At 43.5% G+C, this 26585-nt stretch overlaps 2 protein-coding genes across 4 annotated transcripts in view; one reads left to right on the top strand and one right to left on the bottom strand.

Moving 5' to 3' along the window:
- The window catches only part of Kif24 (kinesin family member 24), a 56270-nt gene extending 45262 nt beyond the window's left edge, over positions 1-11008 (bottom strand). The window contains exon 1 of the mRNA XM_041667589.1: positions 10884-11008. The gene's annotated coding sequence lies outside the window, so the exon portion shown is untranslated. The remainder of the gene's footprint in view (positions 1-10883) is intronic.
- Positions 11009-11258: 250 nt separating this feature from the next.
- Positions 11259-26163, top strand: Nudt2 (nudix hydrolase 2). 3 transcript variants are annotated; one of them, XM_041667742.1, is made up of 4 exons: positions 11301-11366; positions 14329-14399; positions 22565-22698; positions 25526-26163. In XM_041667742.1, the coding sequence occupies exons 3-4, from the start codon at positions 22572-22574 to the stop codon at positions 25840-25842; spliced, it is 444 nt and encodes a 147-aa protein (XP_041523676.1). In that variant the 5' UTR covers positions 11301-11366; positions 14329-14399; positions 22565-22571; the 3' UTR covers positions 25843-26163. The 3 variants fall into 3 exon arrangements, with proteins under 3 accessions (XP_041523677.1, XP_041523676.1, XP_041523678.1); XM_041667743.1 differs by lacking the exon at positions 14329-14399 and having other exon boundaries at positions 11259-11366; XM_041667744.1 differs by lacking the exons at positions 11301-11366; positions 14329-14399 and adding an exon at positions 15652-15713.
- Positions 26164-26585: the final 422 nt, after the last annotated feature.

Raw genomic sequence — 26585 nt, 5'->3', positions numbered from 1 at the left:
AAACCAGAGTTCAGATCCCCAGGATCCATTTAGAAGTTGGATAGGTAGGGAGGGAGCTGGAGAGACTGCCTAGAGGGTAAGAGCACTGGCTGCTCTTCGAGAGTTCCTGAGTTCAATTCCCAGCAACCACATCTGGTGCCCTCTTCTGGCATGCAGGCATATAGGCAGACAGAATACTGTATACATAAAGAAAGTTGGGTAGATATGTTAGCTGTCACTCAAGTACTTGGGAGACAAATCCAGGGACTCTCTAAGAGAAGCTGGTTTGCTCTTGCTAAGATTATCAATCAGCAAGCTCTCATTTCAGCTAAGAGACCTTGTCTCAATAAACATTGTGGAAAGTAATCTTCTGGCCTCCTCATGCACACACACACATGTGCTCACACATCTGCCCACACACATGCACACTACATACAAGCAATGACACAGAAATTAAAATTATCCATGAATAGTCTTATTACATTGTAACCCTAAGGATGTAAATGGAGTTCCTTGACATAAAGGAAAAAGGATCCATTAACCAATAAGATTCAAAACAATTGGTTAAGTATAATACAAGACAAAATTTTATTTTTTTATTTTTTTTGAGACAGGGTTTCTCTGTAGCTTTGGAGCCTGTCCTGGAACACCCTTTGTAGACCAGGCTGGCCTCGAACTCACAGAGATCCACCTGCTTCTGCCTCCCGAGTGCTGGGATTAAAGGCGTGCGCCACCATCGCCCGGCGACAAGACAAAATTTTTTGTTTGGTTGTTTTTCCGAGACAGAGTTTGTGTAACAGTTCTAGCTGTCCTAGCTGTCCTGGAAATTGCTCTGTAGACCAGGCTGGACTTGAACCAGAGATCTGCCTGCCTCTGCTGGGATTAAAGGTGTGTGTCACCACCACCTGGTCTCATCCTGTATTCTCTATTTATAGTTTAAACTCCTTAGTAAAATTTCTAGAAGCCACAGCTATACTTTTAGAAATAAAACTGAGCCGGGCGGTGGTGGTGCACGCCTTTAATCCCAGCACTCGGGAGGCAGAGGCAGGCGGATCTCTGTGAGTTCGAGGCCAGCCTGGTCTACAAGAGCTAGTTCCAGGACAGGAACCAAAAGCTACGGAGAAACCCTGTCTCGAAAAATCAAAAAAAAAAAAAAAAAAAAAAAGAAATAAAACTGAGAGGCTGGAGAGATGGCCCAGCCTACAAGTCAAACTTTTAATAATGTAGATATTTTAGAAGATAGAGATGTTGGAGAGCAGCTTTAAACCCAGTCAGGCAGAAACATAAGGATCTCTGTGGATTCCAGGCCAGCCAAAGTTACATAGTAAAACCCTTCTTAAATAAATACATAGATATTTAATTTTAAAAGGTTTATCTGATCTCAAACACCCTCCACAAAAAGTAGTTCAAAAAGATTCCAAGAAATAAGACAAATAGGTAAAAGAAGTTGGGCATCAAAGTTGATGACTGTTGATTTTGTTTAGGTCTCATACATTCACACTATACAGCAACAACAATTTTACTGGATCACTAGAACAATGACAACAAGTTATTTGTGCTGCTGTTCTTCCCTCTTGCACCTGCAGCAAAACTCCAAATAATCTATTTCTATGTTCTTTCTTATTGTACTATGAAACTGCCTCCAAATTTCTCTTCTGGCTTGTATATGTGATAGCATATAACTCCATAAGCTATATGATAGCTCTATTTACCTGTGGAGCCACAATTAAGATACAGACCCACTACCCTCAAAAGACTTCAAATGCCTGTTTGCATGCCTTGCTTTCCTCTGCTCCCGGTGAAGACTACCACTGACCTACTTCCTGGCTTTATGTATTATTTATATTTCCTAAATTTTACCTATGTAGAATTATAGTCTCTTGTATCTACTGTCTTTTGTTTACCATAATGATTTTGAGATTTATCTACAATGCTATCATTACCCTTTCCTTCTACTGGAAAGAAGAAAGATCCATGACGAACCCGTGTGTTGGCCAGAGTAACAAGTGGTTTCCAAGACTGGAATTTAAGTCTTCTCATGTCTCACATTTGTTCTTTCCATTACCTCAGTCAGGCCCGGTCACTCCCCCCTCAGCTGACCCCGAGTAAATGGAGTAGCTCACAGCTGTCACTACCAGAAAAATGAACAGCAAAATAGTGAATTCCAGGGTGAGGGAGGATGATGGGCAGATTTTTTACATACTGGCTGTCCTAGTATTCCATAGCACAAATATGTGAAACTCTCCTTTGTGGCAAGCCTGGAGACTGCTAGCTCCCAGCTGTTGGTCTAACAATCAGAAATAGTTATGGTATGCCAGCAGCAAATTATCTCAAAAAAAGGGGGTGGGGAGAAAATACTTAGGAATAAATTTAACCAACCAAACAACCAAACAAAAAATCAAAGATCATGTTGGGCATGGTGTCAAACAACTTTAACCCCAGCATTCTAGGGACAGAGACAGTAGGATTTCTGTGAGTTCCAGTTTCAGGTCAGTGCCTGGTCTACATGTCAAGTTCCAGGATAGCCAGGATTACATAGAGAAACTTGTCTAAAAGAGAGAGATAGAGGGAAAAAAGAAAGAGGAAGGAAGGAAGGAAGAAAGGAAGGAAATAAGGGAAGATCTTAGCAATGAAAACTACTAAAACATTGATGAAAGATCACTAAAATTGGAAAGACTTTTCATGAACTTCTCAGAAAAATCAATACTGTTAAAACATATAACCCAAAGCAAAGATTCAATACCAAAATAAAGAAATAAATCCCAATAAAAAAACACCAAGGCCAGATTGGCTTCAGACTAAAAAACCTTCTGTTAGGGGTTGCAAATAAAGGCCACCACACCAACTGAAGTGTCTAGACAAAGCAAAACTTTACTCTGGATCAAGAGGATGCACTGCTTGTGTGTGTGTGTGTGTGTGTGTGTGTGTGTGTGTGAGAGAGAGAGAGAGAGAGAGAGAGAGAGAGAGAGAGAGAGAGAGAGAGCATGCACACAGGGCAGGAAGAACACCTAGTTTATTTGTTTTGTTTTTTGAGACAGGGTTTCTCTGGCTATCCTGGAACTTGCACTGTAGACCAGACTGATCTCCCAATCACAGAGATCATGTCTGTGCCTCCCCAGTGCTGGGATTAAACGTGTGCATTTAACCTGATATGCACCTGGTTTTTATTCTAACACAGGTGCTGTGTCCTTTCAATTAAAAGAATTGGCATAAAGAAAATAAAGGAAAGGGGGATGGGGAAGGCTACTTAAAACAGTCAAAGTCTAAGACCCTAACAGGGCCTTTGCATAAACAAAGACTTAGCTGTGGCTGGTGATGGTGGGAGAGGATTTAAAACATTTGTATACAGTTTTTTTAAAGGCAGATAAGAGCAAAAGATTTAAATTTGTTATAAAAAATTATACAGTGTTTAACAGGCTAATATTTAATGTTTGTTATGCTCCCAAGTGCTGGGCTTACAAATGTGCGACCAGGTCTAGCCTGTCATTATTTTACAATTATATAATATGGAGACTAAACAGAGATTTCCTATATTGTGGAAATTTCACTTTTTCTTTCTTAGGAATTTGGAAACAAGATGAAATGATTATATTGTTTTTCATACCTGTTTTTAAGTGACAACTGCTAGTAAAAAAAAGAAATTTCTAGCATTTATACCAATAAAACTTATGACAATCTAAAAAGAAAAACAAACAAAAGAACAAATCTGTGGAACAAATACATATATACTTAATGATCCAGAAATGATGTAGAAGGTCCTTCTGTCTTTGTGTTGCTTTCATTGGTTAATAAAAAAAAAAAAAAAAACTGCTTTGGGCCTGTTGATAGGGCAGAATTTAGGTAGGTGGGAAAAATTAAACAGAATGCTGGGAGGAAGAAGGCAGAATCAAAGAGACGCCATGGATCCGCCGGCAGAGTAAGCCACTGCCACATGGCAATACACAGATTAATAGAAATGGGTTAAAATAAGATGTAAGACTTAGCCAATAAGAAGTTAGAGCTAATGGATCAAGCAGTGATTTAATTAATACAATTTCTGTGAGGTTATTTCAGGGCTGAGCATCTGGGCGTCCTCCCTCCCCCCTATAGATTGGCACCCACATAGCCAACTAAATCCACGTAAAACCTGAGAGGGCTTGAAAAGGAATTCTAGACCAAAAAAAAAAAAAAAAAAGAATACAGGGTTTAACACAGCTTCTTGCTGTTTGCTGGCAGCTTGCTGCTGCTCCTTTAAGATTTTTCCTGACTCAACCACAGCAGCAGTTTTGAAATGCTGGCTTTCTGGGCTTTGCTGCCAGTGCAACCTCTGGCTCTTTTAGGAGACAGAGCATTTGGGCGGGGTTTGTGAGCAGACTGCTGCAGCTTGCTTAATGGTGACATGGACTGGCTGTGTGCCTGAGAATGGTGCGTGGCTCTCAAAGGCACCAGCGGCTCCACTATACTGGCAGTACCATATGTATCATAGGAATGGTGCAGCTTAAGTTTTAGAATGGGCAGGCAAGCAGGTGGTACCGTATTAGACCTAGTAATGTCACAGTTTAGTTTTTGTTTTTAAGTGATTAGCAAGCAAAAGCGCTCCTGGACAGCAAAGAATTACAAATAATGCAATAAGGACAGATTCAGACATAAAAGAACTCTAAATGAGTCACAGTGTTGGATGAATGTACATAGGCTTGGGAGAGAGAAGCAAGAGTATAGAGAGTTGGAAAAGAAGTAAATCGTTTAAAAAAGCCTTTAAAGAGACAGAGTACAGATAGTCATAGATTAAAAGGAGTAAAGAAAAATAAACCACGTAAAGATGGAAAATTCACAGAGAGTCTGGATTATGTATATTATTGTGTTTTCTTTGAATTATTTGACTGTGAGTGAGCTAAGTACAGAGAGACATTTCATTGTATGGGCTACTATGTTAAACTAGCATGTATATTATAAAGGTATCATGACTTTCAAATTTGGGTCTAAGGCTATGTTGCTTTGGAAAAGTTCTTCTCTTGTTTCCACGGAAGATGAGAACCTGTGGATTGCTTCCAGACCAATATGGGTTCATAGACCACACCCCCTGAAAGGTTGCTGTGAACACCCTCAAAAATTACTTTGTCCAACTGCTGGACTGAGATACACACAAGATACACCATGAAAGACCTGATTAACAGCATCCCCAAACAGCAGGAAGCAGTCAGTATGGACAAAACTATGCTCATATTCCCAATTATTGTTTATTATTTATAATTGTTTGTTTACATTTAAAGGGGGATATGACATAGATATGAATAATTTGCATTGGCATGAATCTTGGTTTATTGATACAAATTTAAGGTCAATTTTGTTATATGTATATTATTTCTGATCTTGACTGAGGTATTGTGATTATGTAGTTCATTTTAAAAATGTAATGTATAATTAAGAAATATAGGTTAATAGATAATCCTCTATAATAGTGAAGTTTGTAGTCATGTTAGTTAGATTTTATAGATGTGCAGAGAAGTATTTCAGATGGATAGGGATTCTTCAAATCTTTCAGAGACCTTCAGAATATGGCATTTAAAATGTTTTAAAAATTTAGGACTTTTCATGACAGTGAGACACATCTGCTCCTGGCAGCATCAGTTTACTTCAAAAGGAAGATGGGCATCAAAGAGGCTCCTTATGGAGTTTGTTAGATGAACTAGACATGCAGGATCCACAGAGAAATGACTGCTGAACTTGCCTAAAGATGAGATGATCCTTCGGAGTTTCTGCTTCATGAAAGAGTCTGTGAGACATTCTGCAGGAGAGAGAAAGTGACTGGCAAAGTGCCAATACAGGCAGACCTGACTTTGAAATTTCCTGCTTTGTGGAAAAGTCTGCTGGATACTATGCGCCTGTAGGCCAAAGATGGATGTCCCAGTGTTACAGAAGAACTTGGGGTGACTGTCCAGGTAGCTAGATGTCTCTGTCAATTCTAGAATTTTGGAAGTTGCTTACAATGTACTTCCTGTTTACTTAGGTAATATTATATCCTTCTAGAGTCTTTGATGGAGTTGAAGAATAGATAGGAATAATATAGTTTTCCTGAGTTATGATAAAAGATAAAATAGATATAAATATTGTAACTATAATTTTTATTTGATACCTGTTTTGTTATATGTAATTTTACTATGTTAAAGTTAAAGCCTTCCTTTTTATTTAAACAGAAAAGGGGAAGTGATGTGGGAGTCCCCTCTGTGTGCTTTCATTACCATTAATGAATAAAGAAACTGCCCTGGCCTGTTGATGGCAGATCTTAGGTAGGCAGGGAAGACAGAACTGAATGCTGGGAGAAAGAAGGGTAGAGCCAGAGAGACGCCATGGATCCGCCACCAGAGTCAGAAATGCTGGAACTCTGCTGGTAGGCCACGACCTCATGGTGACATTCAGATTAATAGAAATGGGTTAAATTAAGAGGTAAGAGTTAGCCAATAATAGAGCTAATGGGCCAAGCAGTGATTTAATTAATACAATTTCTGTGTGGTTATTTTGGGACTGAGCAGCCGGGCAGCCAGGACAAACAAGTGGCCTCCCTTCACCCTACACAGAAAAGGTCATTTGTTCAAAGCTGTCCTGGGGCAAATGAGATGGATTTCTGCTAAGAGTTTTTTCAGGTTTATCTGCCTTTAGGTGGGAACAAGTCAGCCAAGTATGAGGAGCTCTAGGGTAAGTATAAAAATTTAAAAAATTTTAAGTATCGGACTCTAATGTTGCCTGCTTGTATGTAAATTATCAATACACATCACACACACAAATACACACATACAAGTTAAAAACAGACACAATATAACTCAACATTCTTGATCACTTCTCATAAAACATTTCTGTACCTCAGGTTAGGAATTAGATCCCAAATAACACACAAAAAATTCCATATTCCAAGAGGCAAATTAAAAATTAAACACTATAGTCTACTCTTCCCTCTCAAGAGAACCAGTTACTTCAAACTTCAGGGATTATCCTATCTATAGATGGCTGAGCTTTAAGAAGACAAAGGAGGGGACAACTGTTTAAAGCAACAGCTGCAGAGGAACTAGAACAGATGGTACTCAATGGAATTCCTAAGGTCAGCTGTGGACTTTTGGACACTAATATGTGAGTTACTATTATAATATTTTTTAAAAAACTACTTTGAGATTATTTAGATTTGTAACTGAAAGAAAAAGTTCTTTTATGATTAACTATAAATACTCTGTGATTTGCTTCAAGATCTGCCCTTAACAGGTTTATTAAATTTTTAAGTTTGGTGGTAATCACCTAAAAATGAACATAGTAAAATTGCTGAACCCAGTCATCTTAAGTCAACACAAGTATAGTAGTCTCTATATACAGAGGTTTAATTCTGAATGCACTAACAGGGACAGGTAGTAACTAATGCTGGGGTTAAATCCAGAGGTTTATTTTTAAACTTTAAAATTTTGGTCTAATCCAATCTCAGGAACTTGTCACTTAAAAGATTTTTTGCCAGTTGTAGCCATAAAACCATGTCAACAAACCATATATCATGTGTTTTCCTGGAAAAATAATGGCTACAATTAGCCTTTATCAATTTCCAAGCTGGTTGGGTAGAGGTGGGGTACCTTTAGTCCCGGCGCTCAGGAGACAAAGGCAGGAGAATCTTGGCTATCCTGGTCTACAGAGCTAGTTCCAGAACAGCCAGGGCTACACAGAGAAATTCTGTCTTGAAAAACCAACTTGCTTTTTAAAGTTAAAAAAAGTATATAAATAACCTCATTTACTGTGATCTAAATTATTAACATGTAATGGTGCTATCCAATTAATCTTTCATTTTTCACAAATGGATAAAGTGAGGAATAATTTTATTTATTCAAAACAATGACATGAATTTTCTAGAAGAGTAAATGATTATTTATATATTGGCCACATTAGTATAGATCACTAGTTTTTGTTTGCTTGTTTGTTTGTTTTTTAAGACAGGGGTTCTCTGTGTAGCCCTGGTTGTTCTGGAACCTGCTTTATAGACCAGGCTGGCTTGAAACTCAGAGATCTCCCTGCCTCTGCCTCCCAAGTGCTGGGATTAAAGGCTTGCTCCCAGCAAGAACCAATCATATGTCAACATAAACAGACGGCTAACTAAAAACAGTTTTCAGTTTTGCTCCTCATTGCTGGTGAATTCTCAGCTCGAAATTGTGGCCTGGATATAATATACTATTCTAGATACTAGTTAAATACCAGTATTATGCAATGCTTCCAAATACTAGGTAAGTTCACTTCATAGTAAAATAGACAACTGTATGGTTTCTTTGTTGTTTTTGTTTATTAGTTTGTTTTCTGAGATGGTGTCGCAGGTAGCCCAGGCTGACCTTAAATTCCAAGAGTCCAAAATAGCTCTGATCTTTGGTCCTGCCTTCTTATACTTCCTCCTGCCTACTTAAACTTCTTAAGTGCTAAGCATTTGTGACCATAACTGCTAGTTTTATGTGGTGCAGAGGATTGAATCCAGGGTTTCAGGCATGCTAGATAAGCAAGTACTTCAACCCATCACAGTTAAAATAATTCCATGACTGAATACATGAATCATATAACAATAATAGAACTTATCACTCACTTCCTTAGAAAAGTCAGGGGTAGTGGCACACCATTTTAATCCCAGCAGTAGGGAAGCAGAGGCAGGCAGATCTGAGTTTGAAGTCTGTCTAGTCTTGAGTTCCAGAATTGTGAAGCCAGGGCTATACAGAAAAATCTGTCTCAAACCCATCAACTAACCATCTATTCCTCTGCTGAACTGTTCTTTGGGGTTAGGGAAATAAGTGTTGGTACCACTCAGACCTGAAATAGAAAGCATATTAGATTCCTACAACTACCACCACCACTGCTACAATTGTTACTGCAAATATTACTACCACTAAAACCGTCTCTTGTTTGAGATGTAGCTCAGTGGTGAAGCATTTATCAAGCATGCTTAAGGCCCTGGGCTCCATCCCTAGCACTGCAGGATTAGGTCTTGGCCACGCTGTTACCTAGGCTGGTTTCAAACTGTTGGATTAGGGTAATTTTCCTTGAAAGCTTCAGCATTCAGTTGGGCAGTAATGGTGCACACCTTTAATCCCAGCACTTGGGAGGCAGAGGCAGGTTGAAGCCTGTGAGTTTGAGGCTAGCCTGGTCTACCAGAGCTAGTTCCAGGACAGCTAGGATTGTAATACAGATAAACCCTATCTTGAAAAACAAAATAATAATAATAATAATAATAATAATAATAATAATAACAACAACAACAATTTCAGCACTGGAGAAGCGGAGACAGGAGGATTACTGCATGTTCTAGCTACAGTGTGGAATGCTATCTCAAAAAAACAAACAAACAAAAAACCCAAATATATGGGGTTAGGTTCAGTGGTTAAGAGCACTGGCTGTTCTTTCAAAAGACCAGGGTTCTATTCCCAGCACCCACATGGTAGCTCACAACTGTCTGTAACTACAGCTCTGGGGATCCAACACCCTCTTCCGACTTCCTTCTCACTAGACATTCACAAGGTGCACAAAATACACATAAAAAAAAAACTCAGCCGCCGGTGGTGGTGCATGCCTTTAATCCCAGCACTTGGGAGGCAGAGGCAGGTGGATCTCTGTGAGTTCGGGGTGGTCTACAAAAGCTAGTTCTAGGACAGGCTCCAAAGCTACAGAGAAAGCCTGTCTCGAAAAACCAATTAAATTAAATTAAATTAAAAACTCAAATCAGGGCCAAGGAAATGGCCTGGTAGGGAAATGCACATAATCCATAAGCCTAATGACTTGGGGTCAATGCCCAGAACCTACATAAATGGTCACATGGGGTAGTGCATGTCTGTAGCCCAGGGAGGCATGGCAGAGGTCACATGTGGTCTATAAACCCAGTACTATGGGGAAACGGGAGGCATGACGGGAGAACATGTGCAGCAGCAGAAACAAAACAGATCCTGCCTCAACAAAATGGAAAACGAGAAATAACTCCTCAAAGCTGTTTTCTGACCTTCATTTGAGTGCTGTGGCGGGCATGCACGCATGCATGCATGCAAGTGAAAAATTCAAACTCAAGTAATTAACTACATTTTCCAAGATGTAACCATGAAATGAAAAGAGAAAACCCTCTCACAAATAACAACAGAATGGTCTGGGGTTTTTTGTTTTGTTTTTTGAGACAGGGTTTCTCTGTAGCTTTGGAGCCTGTCCTGGAACTTTGCTCTGTTACCAGGCTGGCCTCGAACTCACGGAGATCCGCCTGCCTCTGCCTCCCGAGTGCTGGGATTAAGGGCGCGCGCCGCTGCCACCACCCGACCAGAAAGGTCTGTTTTAGGGAAATACATTTAGGAGCCCGATAAAAGGTATTGGTGGATCAGACTGCAGTGTGAGGAGAGTTGTAGCAACCAGTTCACACCTTTACCTTTCACAAAAGGTGGAAATCCCAACGTCGAATTTTCAGGCTCTTCCACCTGCCTCCCAAATCATCTTTGAATGAAACAAGGCATGAAAGAAAATAGAATCTTTTTGCAGTGAGTTAAACTCAACTGAACAAATATTTCCTAAAAATCTACTATGTGCAAGACATTGTGAAACGTCTGTCTCATTTTAGAGTTCAAATTATATGAGAAAAGGAAGAACAAGGTTCCCGGAAGTATAGAAAACAACCCAAAGTCGAACAGAAGCGCTCTGAGGAGTGTGTTTCAAAGGCAAGAGGACTTTGGGGACTCAAAAGCCCCAAGAACGGTAGTTTTCGAGACAATGGCCGAAGAAATAGTAGCTAGGAAGATGAAACGTGGTGAGTGTGTGAACCGTCGAAGAACCAGGAGAAGCCAAATTCTAGGTGTCCAGCAAACGCCGGACTCCGCACGCACCGCTCCGCGGACAGGCGCACCCTCTCCCGCGCAGGCGCAGGGCTTAAACCCGCGACCCTGTCTCACCTCAGGGGCTTCTGAGCTCCTCTTCGGTCAGTTTCCTCGGAGGGCACGAGAAATAATCTCGTTTGGAGAAAGCCTTAAAACCAAGCTACCAGCCGTCCTGTCAACCCGCCTCAGGCGACTGCCGGGCCACGTCCCCATGGCAACGCCGCCAAGCGCCCGTTCGAACGCGCGCGCTGACGCCCGCCCGCCCGTAGTCCCGCAGCGCCGACCAATGGCCATTCAGGGAGCTTGCCGTCGTTAACCGCCTTCTCCTCTAAAGAGCCAATCAGGGATCCGAAGAGACAAGGGGCGTAACCGTCTTTCCACCAATGGGTCCCCTGGAGGAAGATCTCGCGACAGTCCCATCAGAGAACCGCGCCTCGGAGGCGGGTCGGAGCGTCCAGTGCCCAATTCTGTTGCTCGGCTGAAGGCCAGCCGGGCTCTTCTGATTGGCTAGCGAGATACTGCTCCGTTTAAGGACCGCCTCCTGTCTCGGCGCTGCGGGTGAGTGCTGCGGTGCTGGGGGGCGGGGGCTGGAGGTGGGGGCGTGGGGCGTGGGGCAGGGGCGCGGGTGGTGTGCTGTGCTACCGACCCGCGCGGCGCCATCAGAGCTGGCAGTGAGGTGTGTGTAGGACAGGCCCCATCCACTCGCAGGGCCTCCGTTTACCGCTCTGCATCGGAGAAGAAAAGGCTCAGTGGTTCTGTGGTCCGGCGTCGCCCTCTTCTGAGTTGGCGGTGGTGTGGCTCGGAAGAATCCCAAATACAGGAAGGCCCGAGTTTGGGATTTTGAGAGCCAGTCATACCTTTTCCTTCGGCCTCAGTATTGCCTTGTTGTTGTCGATTAAACCCTGCCTGCATTCCAAGAGATTATATATATGTTTCATATATAACATGTTTTATAATAATATAAATAATATGCGTGTGTGTGCATGCGCGCGCGCCTTCCTGCCTGCCTGAATTTGTGTGCACCAAGTGCATGCAGGTCCCTCGGAGGCCAGAAGGCGTCAGATCCCAGAAGCCCGAGTTAAGGGCAGTTGTGAGCCACCTAGTGTAGGTTCTTGAGAACCGAACCCCAGTCCTTTGGAAGAGTAGCAGGTACTTTTAACCATTAAACTGTCTCTCCAGCGCCCCCCCCCCCAAAGATTTTTTATTTTTTGTTCCAACTGTTCATTCTATGAAGGCTGAGACAGTTATAATAAAGTCACAAGACTCCCATCTTAAGAAAAAAAAGCGAAACAGCTTAAATTGAGAACAGTCAAGTTGTCAAACGCAAAATGTTTACTATCCAGTGGGTATTAAGATTAACGATGTTAGAAGTTTGGCATGCCTGCGTTTGAGTAACTACCAAAAGTGTTTCTGGACCATAGTTTTTTCCTTTTCTGAAAAAAACGGTCGGTATCAATGCCTCCCCAGTTGACAGAAGACCGAGTGAGGAAATTAAGGTAAAGCGGCACAGTGCCTGGCAGGTTAGCTTCTCGGTTAAAAAGGCACCGCCGTTATTAAGAACAAATACACTAGCCAGCATGTATGCAGCACCGTGTGTTCTTTAATCCAGTGCTCATTTTAGCTCAAAAATCGTCAGTTCACGGGGGCTGGAGAAGGAATGGTGCAGTCCTTCCTCCCTATGTTACCAGGCTGGCCTCGAACTCACGGAGATCCACCTGCCTCTGCCTCCCGAGTGCTGGGATTAAAGGTGTATCCCATTACTGCCTGACTGGAAAAAAAAGGGTTTACTTGGCTTACTTTTCCACATCACTGTTGATCATTGAAGGAAGTCAGGACAGGAATGCAAACAGGACTGGACTCTGGAGGGAGGAGCTGATGCGGAGGTTGTGAAGGAGTGCTGCTTACTGGCTTGCTCCTTGTGGCCTGGTCAGCCTGCTTTCTTAGAGAATCCAGGACCACCCGTGCAGGGGATGACCCCACTCACGGTGGGCTGGGCACTTCCCCGTCAGTGACTAGAAAATGCCCTGCAGCTTGCCTACATCTTCCGGAAGCGTTTTCTCAATGGAGGCTCCCTCCTCTCCAGTGAGTCTAGTTTGTTTGAAGTTGACATAAAACTAGTCAAGACATGGATTGTCAAAGTACCTATGATGAAAGCAATTCTTTTTCTCATAAAAAGTATCCAGTTTAGGAAACGAAGAATAGAATGAGATATTACTGAACCTTAGACCTGGTCTCCACTTACCTTACGGACAGTCTGTAGCATTTCAAATTCAACTCGTTTCAAAAGGAAATCCATCCAGTTACTCAAGCCAAACACCTCTTCTGGTTCCCTTGAACTCATGCAATCTCTCAGACAGACAATGAGATATCAACCTTGTCAATGTTAGTTACCTGAGATACTGCATACGCCTCCCTTCTTTCTCATAGGCTCTCTCTTAATCTAGTTTCCTGCCATTTGCAAGCTGCTGAAATAAGCTAATAACAACAGGTCTCTTTGCCTGCAGTTTTTTCTTCCAGTTTGTTCTCCATCTTGCTTACTGCCAAAATGCTTTTGTAAAATGTCAAGCTGACAAAAATACACTTTACCTAAAACCAGCAGTCCTTATTGTCTACAGGATATAAATTAAGCCAGACTTGGTGGCATGCTTTTAATACCATCACTCCAGAGGCAGAAGCAGATGGATCACTAGGTATGAAGCTAGCCTGGTTTGCATAGAGAGTTCTGGGTCAGCAGAGGTCATATAGTGAGATCCTGTCTAAAATAAATAAAGAAATACATAAAATATTAAAAACCAATATAAGCTAAGCTGCTTACCAATGGAACGCCATTCTATGTGTGAGGTCTTTATGATGGTGCCCCAGACTGGGCTCAGTCTGGACAGAAAGTATCCTGTATGGGTGTGAGGACCTAAGTTTGACCCTAACACCCAGGTGAAAAACGCATGCACACATGCACATCCTTACGAGGTACTCCTTTGACCTAAAGATCTTTATCACTGTCTTTTTTCCCCTCCCATACCCAGACAGGGTTTCTCTGTGTAGCCCTGGCTGTCCTGGAACTCTGTAGACGAGGCTGGCCTTTAACTCAGAGGTCTGCCTTCCTCTGCCTCTCCTCATGAGTGCTGGGAGTAAAGGCGTGCACCATCACTGCCTGGCCAGCCTGTCTTTCTGTCTTACATACATCCTTATGATGTATGAAACACTTTGTAACATCTGTCTGAATGCCGTTTGCTTTCACTGGACTGTGAACCTCTGGAACGTGAGAGATTTGTAGTGTTCAGTTTCACATTCACCTAGAGAACACATTCAGCAGGCAACAGATGGGAAATCCCTCTGTAGGCGCTAGTATCAGAATCACTTAGGGTTCCTTCCCATAGCTGAACAGCAGGTGGCACCAAAAGGCCACATAACAAAATTTCCTTCCCTAAGAAACATTTTTGTTCCAACCTTGTTTGACTTTGCCCTGATCCTAGAAGCCGGTGTGTCATTGCAGGTAAAACTCTCCTGTTTTCTCCCTCAGCCAAATAGCCAAGTTTACAAAGTGATTCAGCAGCTTGATCTCCCAGAGAGGAAGCAGAGGCCCAGAGAAAGGTACAGTTGGGGGACCATTTTCTTTGTTTCTAATATTTTCATATAACTAGGATTTTTTTCTTTTTTTTTTCTTTTCTTCCTTTTATTATTATTACAAGAAATCTTTATCTGGACAGATGCTTCATTCTTCCTCCAAGAACAAAGAAGGAAGTAGTAGAGGAGGCCATGGGCAAGGAGTCCCATGGAGCTGCTTGGGAGCAAGCAGAGTTGCTCTTCCTCTTCAGGGGCATGTGCAAATTTTCTAGACATCAGATTTAGGAAAAAACCTGTGGTTTTAGGTTCCTATTTCTTAGAAAACAGCAGTGAAGTCAAGGACACCCTTGTCAAATTGGACTTTTAGGAGCCTCAGGAGACACTTTCCCTACCTAACTTGGCTTTGGTTACCTCCATCTTCCCTGCTTAAAACCTGTTTTGTGGAAAAGTTTCAGCCAGACATCCTAAACAGTCTCCAGATGAGTCCAGATTAAAGACAAAGGAGTTTTAAAACTGGTGGTGATTTTATTAATCACTTGTGCATGTTCTCGGAGCCATGTGTACCTTTAACTCTATTCATGATAAGCAGAACTGTTAAAAAAATTACAAGTTTTGGAGTTAGATTTCTCTGGATTCAAATCATATTACCAGCCATTTATGCCACTGGGCAAGTATTTTAATCTTTATGTTTATTTTACTTTTTGAGACAGTATTTATGTGGTCCAGAAAGACCTCAAGTTTATATGTAGTGAAAGCTGGCCTTGATATCCTAATACTGCTGCCTCTCTGCCTTCCAAGTATTGAGGCTACCGGTGCAAGGTGTGTGTCACTAAGCCTGGCTTACTCTTTCTTAAGATCTCAGCTTTAGAAAGGCACATTAGTGCAGGCCTTCGTCTTCATTCGGAAGGCAGAGAGGTCTCCGCTTGGTCTACATTTCTCCATCTGAGCTATACAGTGAGACCCTGTCTTAAAAATCTGTTTCCTTGGGGGCTGGAGAGATGGCTCAGAGGTTAAGAGCATTGCCTGCTATTCCAAAGGTCCTGAGTTCAAATTCCCAGCAACCACATGGTGGCTCACAACCATCTGTGATGAGGTCTGGTGCCCTCTTCTGGCCTTCACGCATACACACAGACAGAATATTGTATACATAATAAATCAATAAATATTTAAAAAAAAATCTGTTTCCTTAGGGGCTGGTGAGATGGCTCAGTGGCTAAGAGCACTGACTGCTCTTCCGGAGGACCTGGGTTCAATTCCCAGCAACCACATGGCAGCTCGCAGCTGTCCGTAACCCCTGTTCCAGAGAATCTGACATCGTTATATCAATGTGCATGAAATAAGGTTAAATAAAGTTTAATTAAAAAAAATCTGTTTCCTTATAAACTAAACATAAGTCTTAAATGATCGTCCTTTTCTGGGCGGTGGTGGCACCCACCTCTAATCCCAATGCTTAGTGGGCAGAGGATGGATCTCCAAGTGAGGCCAGCCTGGTCTATAAAGTGAGTTCCAGGACAGCCAGTGTTACTCAGAGAAACAAAGAAAAAAGAAAAGAAAAGAATCCTCCTTTGAACTTGTTTGTTTGAGACAAGATCTGTAACACAAGTTCAGTCTCCTGAATGCTAGGATTACAGGCATGTGCCACCATGCCTGGCCTTACAGGGTTGCCCTGTAGCAACTTTAGTAGTTAAAAGCTGCACAGTGTAGGTGACACAGTCTTGATGCCGGACAGCAGAGTGGCTTGAAACACTGGTTTAAGGGATGTGAGGAGGGTTTAGGGAATCTGTTATGTAAAGACTGAAGGTATGGCTCAGTTGGAGAGTGCTTACCTCACATGTGTGAAGTCTGAGTTCACGCTCTGGCCCCACAAAATAAATAAGCAAGCAAATAAAAATATGTGTTTGTGAGAGCTTTTGCAGGTAGCTGTAGTAGCATTCTTGATTAATTTGATGAATTGTTGGACCATGGCAGCATGGCCATTTGTCTGTAACCCCCCCCCCCCCACACACACACACACAGAATATCCTAGACTGAGGAAATTCTGTGTGTGGAGAAAGTCAAGAGCATTTTTCCTTAGCTTCTGGAACCTTCTGATGACATTGAGGTTTTTTTTTTTTTTTTTCTTTTCTTTTCTTCTAACCACCTCAGGCACTATGCCACTTTTCTGAAGTGTGAATTGCCTGCTGTCAGCCTGGAGTTCTCACCTCTGCAATCCTGGCTGCAGGCATATTTGCATATTGGATGCTGTGTTCTTTAACCCCCTGAGGTTTGAATACACTTGGAGAATGTATGAGAGCTGAATACTTTCAAGCCCCTAGATAGTTCCAGCTCCCTCTTCTCCAAAAAAACAGAAAACCAACAATAGCTCCATTGACTTTTATGCAAATGGCACTCTTCAAGAAAACACTGAGCTGTTTCCCAGGGCCCCAGAACATACTTAAACATTTGTTTCAGTGGGAGGTGGGGAAAGAGTTCTGTTGAGTCAATGAACATCTGTTGAGCTGCTGAGCTGGGTCCCAAGGAAACAGACTGAGTCTGGTTCTTTCTCGCCAGAGGTACCAGCAGAGACTTACCTTACAAGGGATGCATACTTAAAGTGGCTTTGTACTGGGTGACTCTAGCTATACTGGAACTACATTTCCCAGAAATCTCTTTTTTAAGGATTTGTGTGTGTGTGTGTGTGTGTGTGTGTGTGTGTGTGTGTGTGTGTGCATGAGTGTTTTATCTGCATATATGTCTGTGAACCACATGCATGCCTAGCGCCCAAGGTGGGGAGAGCCTCCATGTGGATGTTGGGAATTGAACCTGGATCCTTTCCAAGAACAAGTAAGTGTTCTTAAGCACTGAGCCAAATCTCCAGCCCCAGAATCCCCTTCTTAGTGGTTCTAGCTCAGTACTGCCCACAGCAAATGTCTGCATGCCATCTGGAAAGCTGGAGTGAAACAGCCAGGATGTTGTGCAGCACAGAGCTGACATGGCTGTAGTGCACACATCTTCATGCCAGTCTGCTGACTCGCCTTGCTGATGAAAGACAGCATCTCGGCCTGAAGACATCTCAGCTCCTACTGAATCCTCCTCTTCCGCTCTAAGATGGCCTCCATCTCTGGAGGGCTCTGGTTTACCCACTGCCATCTGTGTCACCAACCCTAGTCGTTTATCTTCATGACTTCCAGATGTGCTCACTGTTTCCATGTGCTCTCACATGTTGTAGTTTCCTTGCTGTCCTCTACTTCACGTCTAGCCCCGCCCCCAGATTGCTAGTACTACTAGGCTTTAGGCCCAGCAGCAGATGTGGAGGTGACTGGCTTGCATGATTTCTCTACTAGCTCCCAAAATACACAAAATATAAACCTGAGCTGGACTTAGTTTGTGCTGAGGTAGGAGGATCTCAAAATTGAGGCTAGCTTGAACTATATAATAAGCTCAAGACCAAGCATGAACTATATAGCAGTATCCCATCGTGAAAAACCAAGGGCTAGGAAGATAGGATAGTGGTTAGAGTACTTGCCTCGTGTCCAGATCCCAAGTGTCTGTGAGTCAGAGTCCTCTCTGATGGCATCTAATAAGTAGAGATTTATAGAGTTATTACAAGCCTGAAGACCTCACTAAAAAGGTAACACTTGAGCTATTTCAAAAGTTAAAAGTAGAGCCGGACAGTGGTGGTGCACACCTTTAATCCCAGCACTTGGGAGGCAGAGGCAGGCGGATCTCTGTGAGTTCGAGGCCAGCCTGGTCTACAGAGCTAGTTCCAGGATAGGCTCCAAAACTACAGAGAAACCCTGTCTCAGACAAACAAACAAAAAGTTAAATTAGGGCTGGAGAGATGGCTCAGCCATGAAAAGCACTGGCTGCTCTTCCAGAGGACCTGGGTTCATTCCCAGCACCCACATGGCAGCTCACAACTGTCTGTAACTCTAGTACCAGGGGACCTGACACCCTCACACAGACATACATGCAGGCAAAACATCAATGCATAGAAAATAAAATTATTAGATGGGCGTGTCGGTGCACACCTTTAAACCTAGCACTCAGGAGGCAGAGGCAGGTAGATCTCTGTGAATTTGAGGTCAGCCTGGTCTACAGAGCTAGTTCCAGGACAGCTAGGGCTGTTACACAGAAAGAAACCAAAATAAAGCAAAGAAGTGGGGCCAACAATGTGGCTTAAGATGTAAAATGCTTGCTGTTAAGCTGGACAATGAGTTCAATCACTGGAACAGATAAAAATAGGAGAGAATTTCACACATGTGCCATGTCATACCTATAGCCCCCACAACAATAACTATAAATAAGCAATAGTTTTCAAAGGGTTAAGCAGGAAGAGTTATCTATATGAGTTGGGGATAGGCTTCTAGTACACACAGCTGGTTTAAGCCAATTGAAAGGGCAATGGGGAGTTCTCCCTTTCTAGAAGATTGTCTTCCCTGTGAGTCAAGCATACATAGAATAAGCATCTTTCCTTAGCTGTCTGATCAGATTATAGGCCACACTGTTTCTTCAGTGCGGCTTCTTTACACACTGCTAGAATGCACCTTTTCTACTATGCTAAGACTTTCTCCCTACTCCCATTCCTCTCCAAAGGAAAATACTAGCCTTTCCTCTCTTTTATGGGTCTACATGGCCACCCAAGACCTGTTATTCCTGTCCTTCATGAAGGCATCTTTCTATTCTCATGCTCTATTTTTTTTTCTTTTTGTCTTTATTTTTATTTTATTTTTCTTTTTTTTTGAGACAGGGTTTCTCTGTAGCTTTGGAGCCTGTCCTGGAACTTACTCTTTAGACCAGGCTGGCCTCGAACTCACAGAGATCCACCTGCCTCTGCCTCCCGAGTGCTGGGATTAAAGGTATGCGCCACCACCGCCTGGCCTAGTCTTAGATTTCTGAGGTTTCCTAGGGCTCTGGCATTCATTATATGGAGCTCTTCAAGAGGCAAGAGGAAGGTACCCTACATTTATTACTTTCTAATTGTAGGAATGATATAGGATCATAGTTTCTACATGAACTCTAAGCCAGTGATTAAAATACTGTTCAGTAGTTCTGCAGTGACAAGGTGTTTCCTTGTGGCTTCCAGAATGGGAAGTGTTCTCAGCATAAAGAAGGAGTCCAGGAAAATAGAACATGGTGTTTCATAAAAGCCTATGTACTACTACTTTACATATGAATTTTTTAACTCAAAAAAGATCTCATTATACATATTCTGTACCATAATTTTTTCAATTAATATATCCAAAAATATTTTCTTACAGCCAAAACATTTGGTTCTATCCCATTTTTAATGGTGTGTGTGTGTGTGTGTGTGCGTGCGCGTGTGTGCCACAGAGATAGATGTATATACTGAAATGTCACTAACCATTCCCACACCAATGCTTTTAAAAAGTGATATACCAGGTGGTGCACACCTTTAATCCCAACACTTGGTAGGCAGAGGCAAGAGGATCTCTGAGTTTGAGGCCATCCTGGTCCACAAAGCAAATTACAGGACAGCCAAGGCTACACAGGGAAACCTTGTCGTCCCCCCTCCCCCAAAAAACCCCCAAACAACACACACACAAAGAGAACAAAAGCAACAACAAAACACTGAGTTCATTTCTAGTTCTTAAGACCTTCCCACCCACCATTTTAGAATGGTTTGGGTGTCTGTAGCTTGGTGATAAGCCTAACATGCATGAAGCCTTCTTTTTGATTCCAACCACAAAAAAAAAAAAAAAACCCTAAATAAATAAGTAAAAAATAAGCAAAAAGGAGAGGAGAGGAAAAGGTGTTTGGTTTATTTGTGAGAAATCCCTAAAATAGCACTTGATAGCAATCCTGAGAATTACTCGGAAGAGGTGTTTGGGCCTGACTCTTATGCCTTTGACAGCCAAGAGTTCCTCTCTTTGTTTATTCTTTAGTTTGAGACAAGGTTTTGCTATGTAGTCCAGGCCGTCTGCAAATCTTCAGTGATCCTCCTGCTTCTGCCTCTGTCGTGCTGGGATTGCAGGTGTGCGCCATCACACCAGCAAGGAAAATAGCACGTAGCTTTCTTTTGGTTCTGCCATCCTACTTCAGTACCTTACTGCCCAGGGTGCTACCCTCCACCTTGAACCACATTCTCCCCTCCTCTCTTTATGGACTTGTCTTTTGTCTCTTGTTTCTCTCCTCAGACACCCCTTCTTTCAGTAAGCCTATGAGAATCCCTCAGAGGAGGTCACATTGTTGCCTATCACATTTTTCCTTTGTGATTTCTTAGCTCTATGTGTGCGTGTGCATGTGCACATGCATGTTCCCCTGCACTGCATAGCACATGTGTAAAGGTCAGAGAACAACTTTTCTGGTGTGAACTCTTTACATGGGTTGTCAGGCTTCTGCAGCAAGCATTTCATCCTTGATTACCCCTTGAGCCATCTCAGTGGCCCCCTTCCAGATATTATTCCACAGAAATCTACTGAGATTTTAGTATGTGCGAGGCACTTTCTAAATCACTATAGAATTGTATCACAGTTAAGAAGTCTGGAGACAGGCCGGGCGGTGGTGGCGCATGCCTTTAATCCCAGCACTTGGGAGGCAGAGGCAGGCGGATCTCTGTGAATTCGAGACCAGCCTGGTCTACAAGAGCTAGTTCCATGACAGGCTCCAAAACCACAGAGAAACCCTGTCTCGAAAAACCAAAAAAAAAAAAAAAAAGAAGAAGTCTAGAGACAGAGGCAGGTGGAGCTCTGTGAATTTGAGGCCAGCCAGAGCTGCATTAATGAGAAAAAGAAGAAAGAAAACTAAATGGTGATTACGCAGCCCTCATAGCAGCCTCTTTAGGTAGAACTGTTATCCTCCAAGTCTAGGCCCCAGATTCATGCTGTGAACAATCGTGATAGTGAAGGAGAGATTTCTTCCTTTCTTCCCTTCCTTCCTTCTTTCCTTCCTTCTTTCTTTTTTTAACCATTGGTGGTTTTTACTTTTCATTTGGACCAAATGCATATTTGACTTAATAGACATGAATGTGAGACTGAAAAATGAACAAAAGTGTCATGGTGTATCAGACTACCTAAGTGACCCCACTGGAGTCTCTGCTTTAAGGACTCGGGATATAGGCTGAGGGAAATGGGATTGTGAGCTTAACTGTAACACGTTCCTAGTGTCTTTTCTGTTTCAGTGAGTTAGTTGCAGAGTCCCTGTAGTCTCATAATGCATACAAACGAGTCTTAAGTTTCACAGGGAGACCTGAACCTCAGGGTAGAAGCCCCTTGATGCGGGTGGTTATCAGGGTCCTGTAGTAGTTACAGACAAAGCTTCGTTCCTAACCCTGGATGCCCCTCTGTATCAGTTATGTTCTTATTGCTGTGACAAACACCATAACCAAAAGCAACTTGGGGAGGAAAGGGCTTTTTTCAGCTTAGAGTTTATAGTTTGTCATGCAGGGAACTCAAGGCAGAAACTAAAACAGAGAGCATGGAGGAACACTGCTTACTTGGCTTGCTCAGGCTGATTGATTGATTGATTGATCTATCAATCGATTGATTGATTTTGAGACAGGGTTTTTTCTGTGTACCCTTGACTGTCCTGAAACTGCTGGAACTGACTCTGTAGACCAGGCTGGGCCTCGAACTCACAGAATTCCACCTACCTCTTTCTCCTCCCTCCTGAGTGCTGGGATTAAAGGTATACACTACCATGCCTGGCTGTTCAGCCTGTTTTATTTATATGTATGTATGTGTGTGTGTGTGTGTGTGTGTGTGTGCCTGTGTGTACATACACATATTTTCAGTTTTTTGTTTTTGTTTTAGTTTTTTGAGACAGGGTTTCTGTGTGTAGCCCTGGCTGTCCTAGAACTCACTTTTTCCACCAGGCTGGCCTTGAACTCAGAGATCTGCCTGCCTTGGTCTTTCCAGTGCTAGGATTGAAAGGCTCGTATCACCACTGTCTGGCCAGCCTGCTTTCTTATACCACCTACCTAAGGATGACCCCACCTTCGGTGTGCTGGATCTTCCTACATCAACCACTAATCAAGAAAATATTCCACTTGCCTACAAACTAATCTTCTAGAGGCATTTTCTCAACAATAGCAAAACTAAGAAACTAACCTCCATTTCTTGCCATGCTGTCTGTCCTTTTGTGGGTTGAGATCACTGTTAGCCAGTCCTTCCTATTCTCCAGCTATGCCCCATGTGTGGATTTTCCTGTTGTGTATAGCTTCCCAGTGTTTCACTTCTTTTTTAACTTCATAGATAGAGCATGGCCCTGAGAGCATGTGGCTTGATCATCTTTCGAAGACACCTTATTCCCAAGGTGGACAACAGCACAATTGAGTTTCTGCTGCTGCAGGCATCAAATGGCATTCATCACTGGACTCCTCCCAAAGGTACAGGCACAGGGGTTAGCTTTTTGGGGAAATGCCAAGCTTTGCTCAGGAATCCACCCTGACAGACTCCCTACAAGGCTTGTTTCCCAGTAAGGGTACAGCAGGAGGAGGTGGGAGAGGCAAGAGCACTTAATCTTTTCTATGTATGAGGTCTCTAGGCCAGCCCAGACCTAGAAATAGGATTCTGCAGCTGACCCCAGCAGACAAAGCACCTGGTGTATTTCTGTCATTCACCTGTGCTCCAGCCCATGCATGGCTAGACAGGAGAAGAGCCACTGGGCCAGGGCTTGGGACTGTCGAAACTGAGTAAAATGACGGCTGTGTGCCTACCTTTCTGAGTTTTTCATCTACCAAAGTAGAGCTTGACTTAAAAAATCCCGTGTTTTCTTCCTGCCCTTTTTCTGATTTAACTTGATAAGATCCTTTGCTTCTTTGTTTAGTGTTCCTGTCACTAGGGTTTTCTTTTGTGGACCACACATCCAGGGAGTATGAGTTCGGGGCTGTTAGAGGCGCAGAGCAGCTGGCTTTCCTGGTCATAGGCCACTCCCATATTCTGGCAGGAATGGAAGGGTCCTTCTCAGACCAAGAGGCCGTGAAGATCATAGAGACCTTGGGCTTGTAGTCTCAGCAGCCACCTTTGCCTGGGCTCCTCACTGAGCACCTGGGACAGAGCTAGTCAAGTCTTCAAAAGGCAAAAAGGTAAAGAAAGTCCAGTGGCCTGGAGCCTTTGACATGGCCAAGATGTATTTGTAAGTAGGTTTTCATTCACTAGCATTCTGGATGCTATTTTAAGGGTACAAAAAATCCCCTTGGATGTTCCTAAAAGAGAAGGCAGACTATGTGAGAAGAGGTGAACGGAGTGCCCCCTGAGCCCGTGCCATCTGAGTATGTATTTTCATAACTCTTCTTGGAAGCCCACTCATGCTATTGGGTGTGTCTTACTTTTTCTGACTGCCTCTTTTTCTGTTAATTCTGATGTTGCCGGGCAATGGTGGCTAACACCTTTAATCCCAGCAGAGGCAGAGGCAGCCGGGTCTCTGAATTCAAGGCCAGCCTGATCTATAGAACAAGTTAGTTCCAGGACAGCTAGGACTACACAGAGAAATCCTGTCTTGAAAAGCCAAAAAAGGAAAAAAAAAATTCTCATGCTACACTTACATTAAAATGTCTTTATTTAATCCAACTCTGCTTCAGATGGGGATGAAGCCATCTTTGATTGAGGCCATTGGGATGGTCCCAGTGAGTAATAACAGATTGGCTCTGGCACTTTCTGGGATGAGGCCCCAGAGTCAACAGCCCCGACAGATAAAAACATAAGGGTAGGATGGGGAGGCATAGACAGACAGCTGAGATTGAAAGAAAACAAGACATGGCAACAGAAAAGAAGTTTTTGCACATTTGAGTTGCACAGGGAAGAACAGGGTAAGAGAGAGGTGCCACAAATTACTGTAGCTAGGAGTGTTCACACTCATTTTCTGATCACCGGAGTCACATTGCGGGTCCTCTCACTTGGAGATGTCAAAGGACCTCTCCTAATCATCTTCGTCTCTGACCTGGGATGAAGTTACCCTGCTAGCATTGGTGGGCAGCAGACTGAAGAGTTCCTGGGCCGGTATCCTAAGATTTGCAGATAGCTGTGTGGGGGTGTGCACCCTGAATCAGTGTCTTCTGGCCCCTCCTACTTTTCTTCCTCAATACATTATCAGTGCGGTGTGTGCCCACTGTAGGAAGTGGTGTGCACAAAAACTTTCTCCAGAAGCGGGTGGCTAGAATGGATTCCAGAAGTGCCAAGTTCCTATTTTCCTTTCAGCAGCCTCTAGGCTGCTGCCCAGACCCCTGGGAGGTAGAACTCCTAGTGTATAGCTCCACCTTCAGGCCAACGAGGGAACAGCTGTCAGTTCCTGCTCCTCATGAGCGCCTGACTGAACTAGGAGGGCCCCTCAGCAACTTGCCAGAGCCAGGAGGAGATACAGGTTACCAGAACCTTTTCATTGCTTCTGGGCCCTTCTGGGACACTAAGAATTTGTGGGAAAGGCCTAGGGGTAAAGCTGGGGGCCACCACAGTCTGCAGAGCTTCAAGTGTTGCTGCAACAGTTTCTTGGCAGCTGTCGGCTTTGATTTGGGTCTTGCCAACAAATTTTCTTAGAACTGGCTCTTGGCTTGTCCGTAGTCTTAAGTTCCCATCACGACTTTCCCTGTGAGTCTGAAATCTGGCCTTGCTCAGTTAGGAGGATGAAAACAATTTGAGAACGCCTTGATGGCTACTTGGAAACAGCTGCTGGGGCAGCAGTGCGGGGCTTGCGCCTGTTTACTGTAGAGTGTTGAGTCCTCACTGGGGCTTTCAGCTGGCCCCCACTCTGCCAAGAGACTGCCTCTCCTTGGAAAATTACTTTAAGGTCTCCAAGAAAAGGGGTCCCTGTGAGTAAAATAGGGAGAAAACTCAAAAGAATGGGAAAGCAGAGATCTGAGGAAAGCCATCTCGCGGACACCAGAAGGCAGTCCGTGTTCTGGGATGGGGCTGTAGCTTAGTGGTAGAGCGCCTTCCTCCTGTGCACACAGCCCCAATTGTGACACGTGGCACAGCAATAACGAAGCAATATCTGAATCTGACCTGCCAAGCACATTATTGTCACTCTCTACAAAGATGGAGTAGGAAGGAGGGATTTCTCAGATCTGAGAACCGACACGGTCTGCCTTACAGCCTCCCTAGGGATGTTAGGGTACCGTGACCCGCAGCCTGCCTTTAGCCCAGGCACTCCCAGAAAGGTCCCTGGCTTTCTACCACCTGTCCTGGAAGTCAGATTCTTCTTTATTTCCTCCTACCCAGGCCATGTGGACCTTGGAGAGACTGACTTGGAAACAGCCTTGCGAGAGACTCGGGAGGAAACAGGCATAGAAGCAAGCCAGCTGACCATCATTGAGGGATTCAGAAGGGAGCTCAACTATGTGGCCTGGAAGAAGCCGAAAACAGTGATTTACTGGCTGGCAGAGGTGAAAGACTACAATGTAGAGATCTGCCTCTCCCAGGAGCATCAAGCCTACCGCTGGCTGGGACTGGAAGAGGCCTGCCAGTTGGCTCAGTTCAGTGAGATGAAGGCAACACTCCAAGAAGGACACCAGTTCCTCTGCTCCACACCGGCCTGAGCTGACCAGAACAAATGCTTCCATTGCTTCCTTGAGGGTCTCCTGAGATGAACCCACCCTCCTATCCAGGGAAGGATGCACTGGTCTTTGCCTTGCTATGGCCAAGAGCAGATAGGTTGGTGGAAGTAAAATTAATTTGGCAATCTTGGGTGAGGGCAAGGAAGCCTCGGATTCAGTCCCTAGCATAGACAATAATTACTTTCAAAATAAGAGCAAGCAAGAATTTTAGCTAAGTTAAACAGCAAAGAAGGGTAAAAAAATTTAAATGCCAGCCCTAGTAAGTGTAGCCTTGTAATTTATAAATAAACTTCAAACAGTTTACATAGCCTTTTAACCTGTGTGCTTATTTCTTGGAATCATTCCATTGGTTGGGAAAAAGAAAACTGAAGGCAGTGGTGGTGCACACCCTTAACCCCAGCACTCAGGAGGCAGAGCAGGCGGATCTCTGTGAGTTTGAGGCCAGCCTGGTCTACAGCGTGAGTTCCAGGGCAGCCAGGACTACACACAGAAAAAAATCCTGTCTTGAAAAATGAGAGAGAGAGAGAGACTGAAGAGATGCTGCAGCACATCATCTAGGGTGGCCCTTCTGCTCTGCAGCTCCAAGCACTTCCTCACCCACATACAGACCCATGGAGCCGAGATTTCTGAGCCAATGGAACTGGAGTGCAGAAATCGAATGTTTTGTTCCGATATAAATCACCATATTTTGTAGATTACATAGGAAATATTTCAGACCCAAAACT

This window comes from Microtus oregoni, unplaced genomic scaffold (assembly GCF_018167655.1).
Source record: "Microtus oregoni isolate MIOR12 unplaced genomic scaffold, Mior012 000017F_ref0000208, whole genome shotgun sequence".
Lineage (NCBI taxonomy): Eukaryota > Metazoa > Chordata > Mammalia > Rodentia > Cricetidae > Microtus > Microtus oregoni.
Note: the sequence above shows the minus strand (reverse complement) of the source record. Positions and strands in the feature narration are given on the sequence as shown.

Bases quoted from the DNA above. Each gene is read 5' to 3' on its own strand.
- Nudt2 (XM_041667743.1), top strand. From the start codon at position 22,572: ATGGCCCTGAGAGCATGTGGCTTGATCATCTTTCGAAGACACCTTATT. The intron at 22,699-25,525 runs GTACAGGCACAG...CCTCCTACCCAG, and splicing joins TCACTGGACTCCTCCCAAAG to GCCATGTGGACCTTGGAGAG.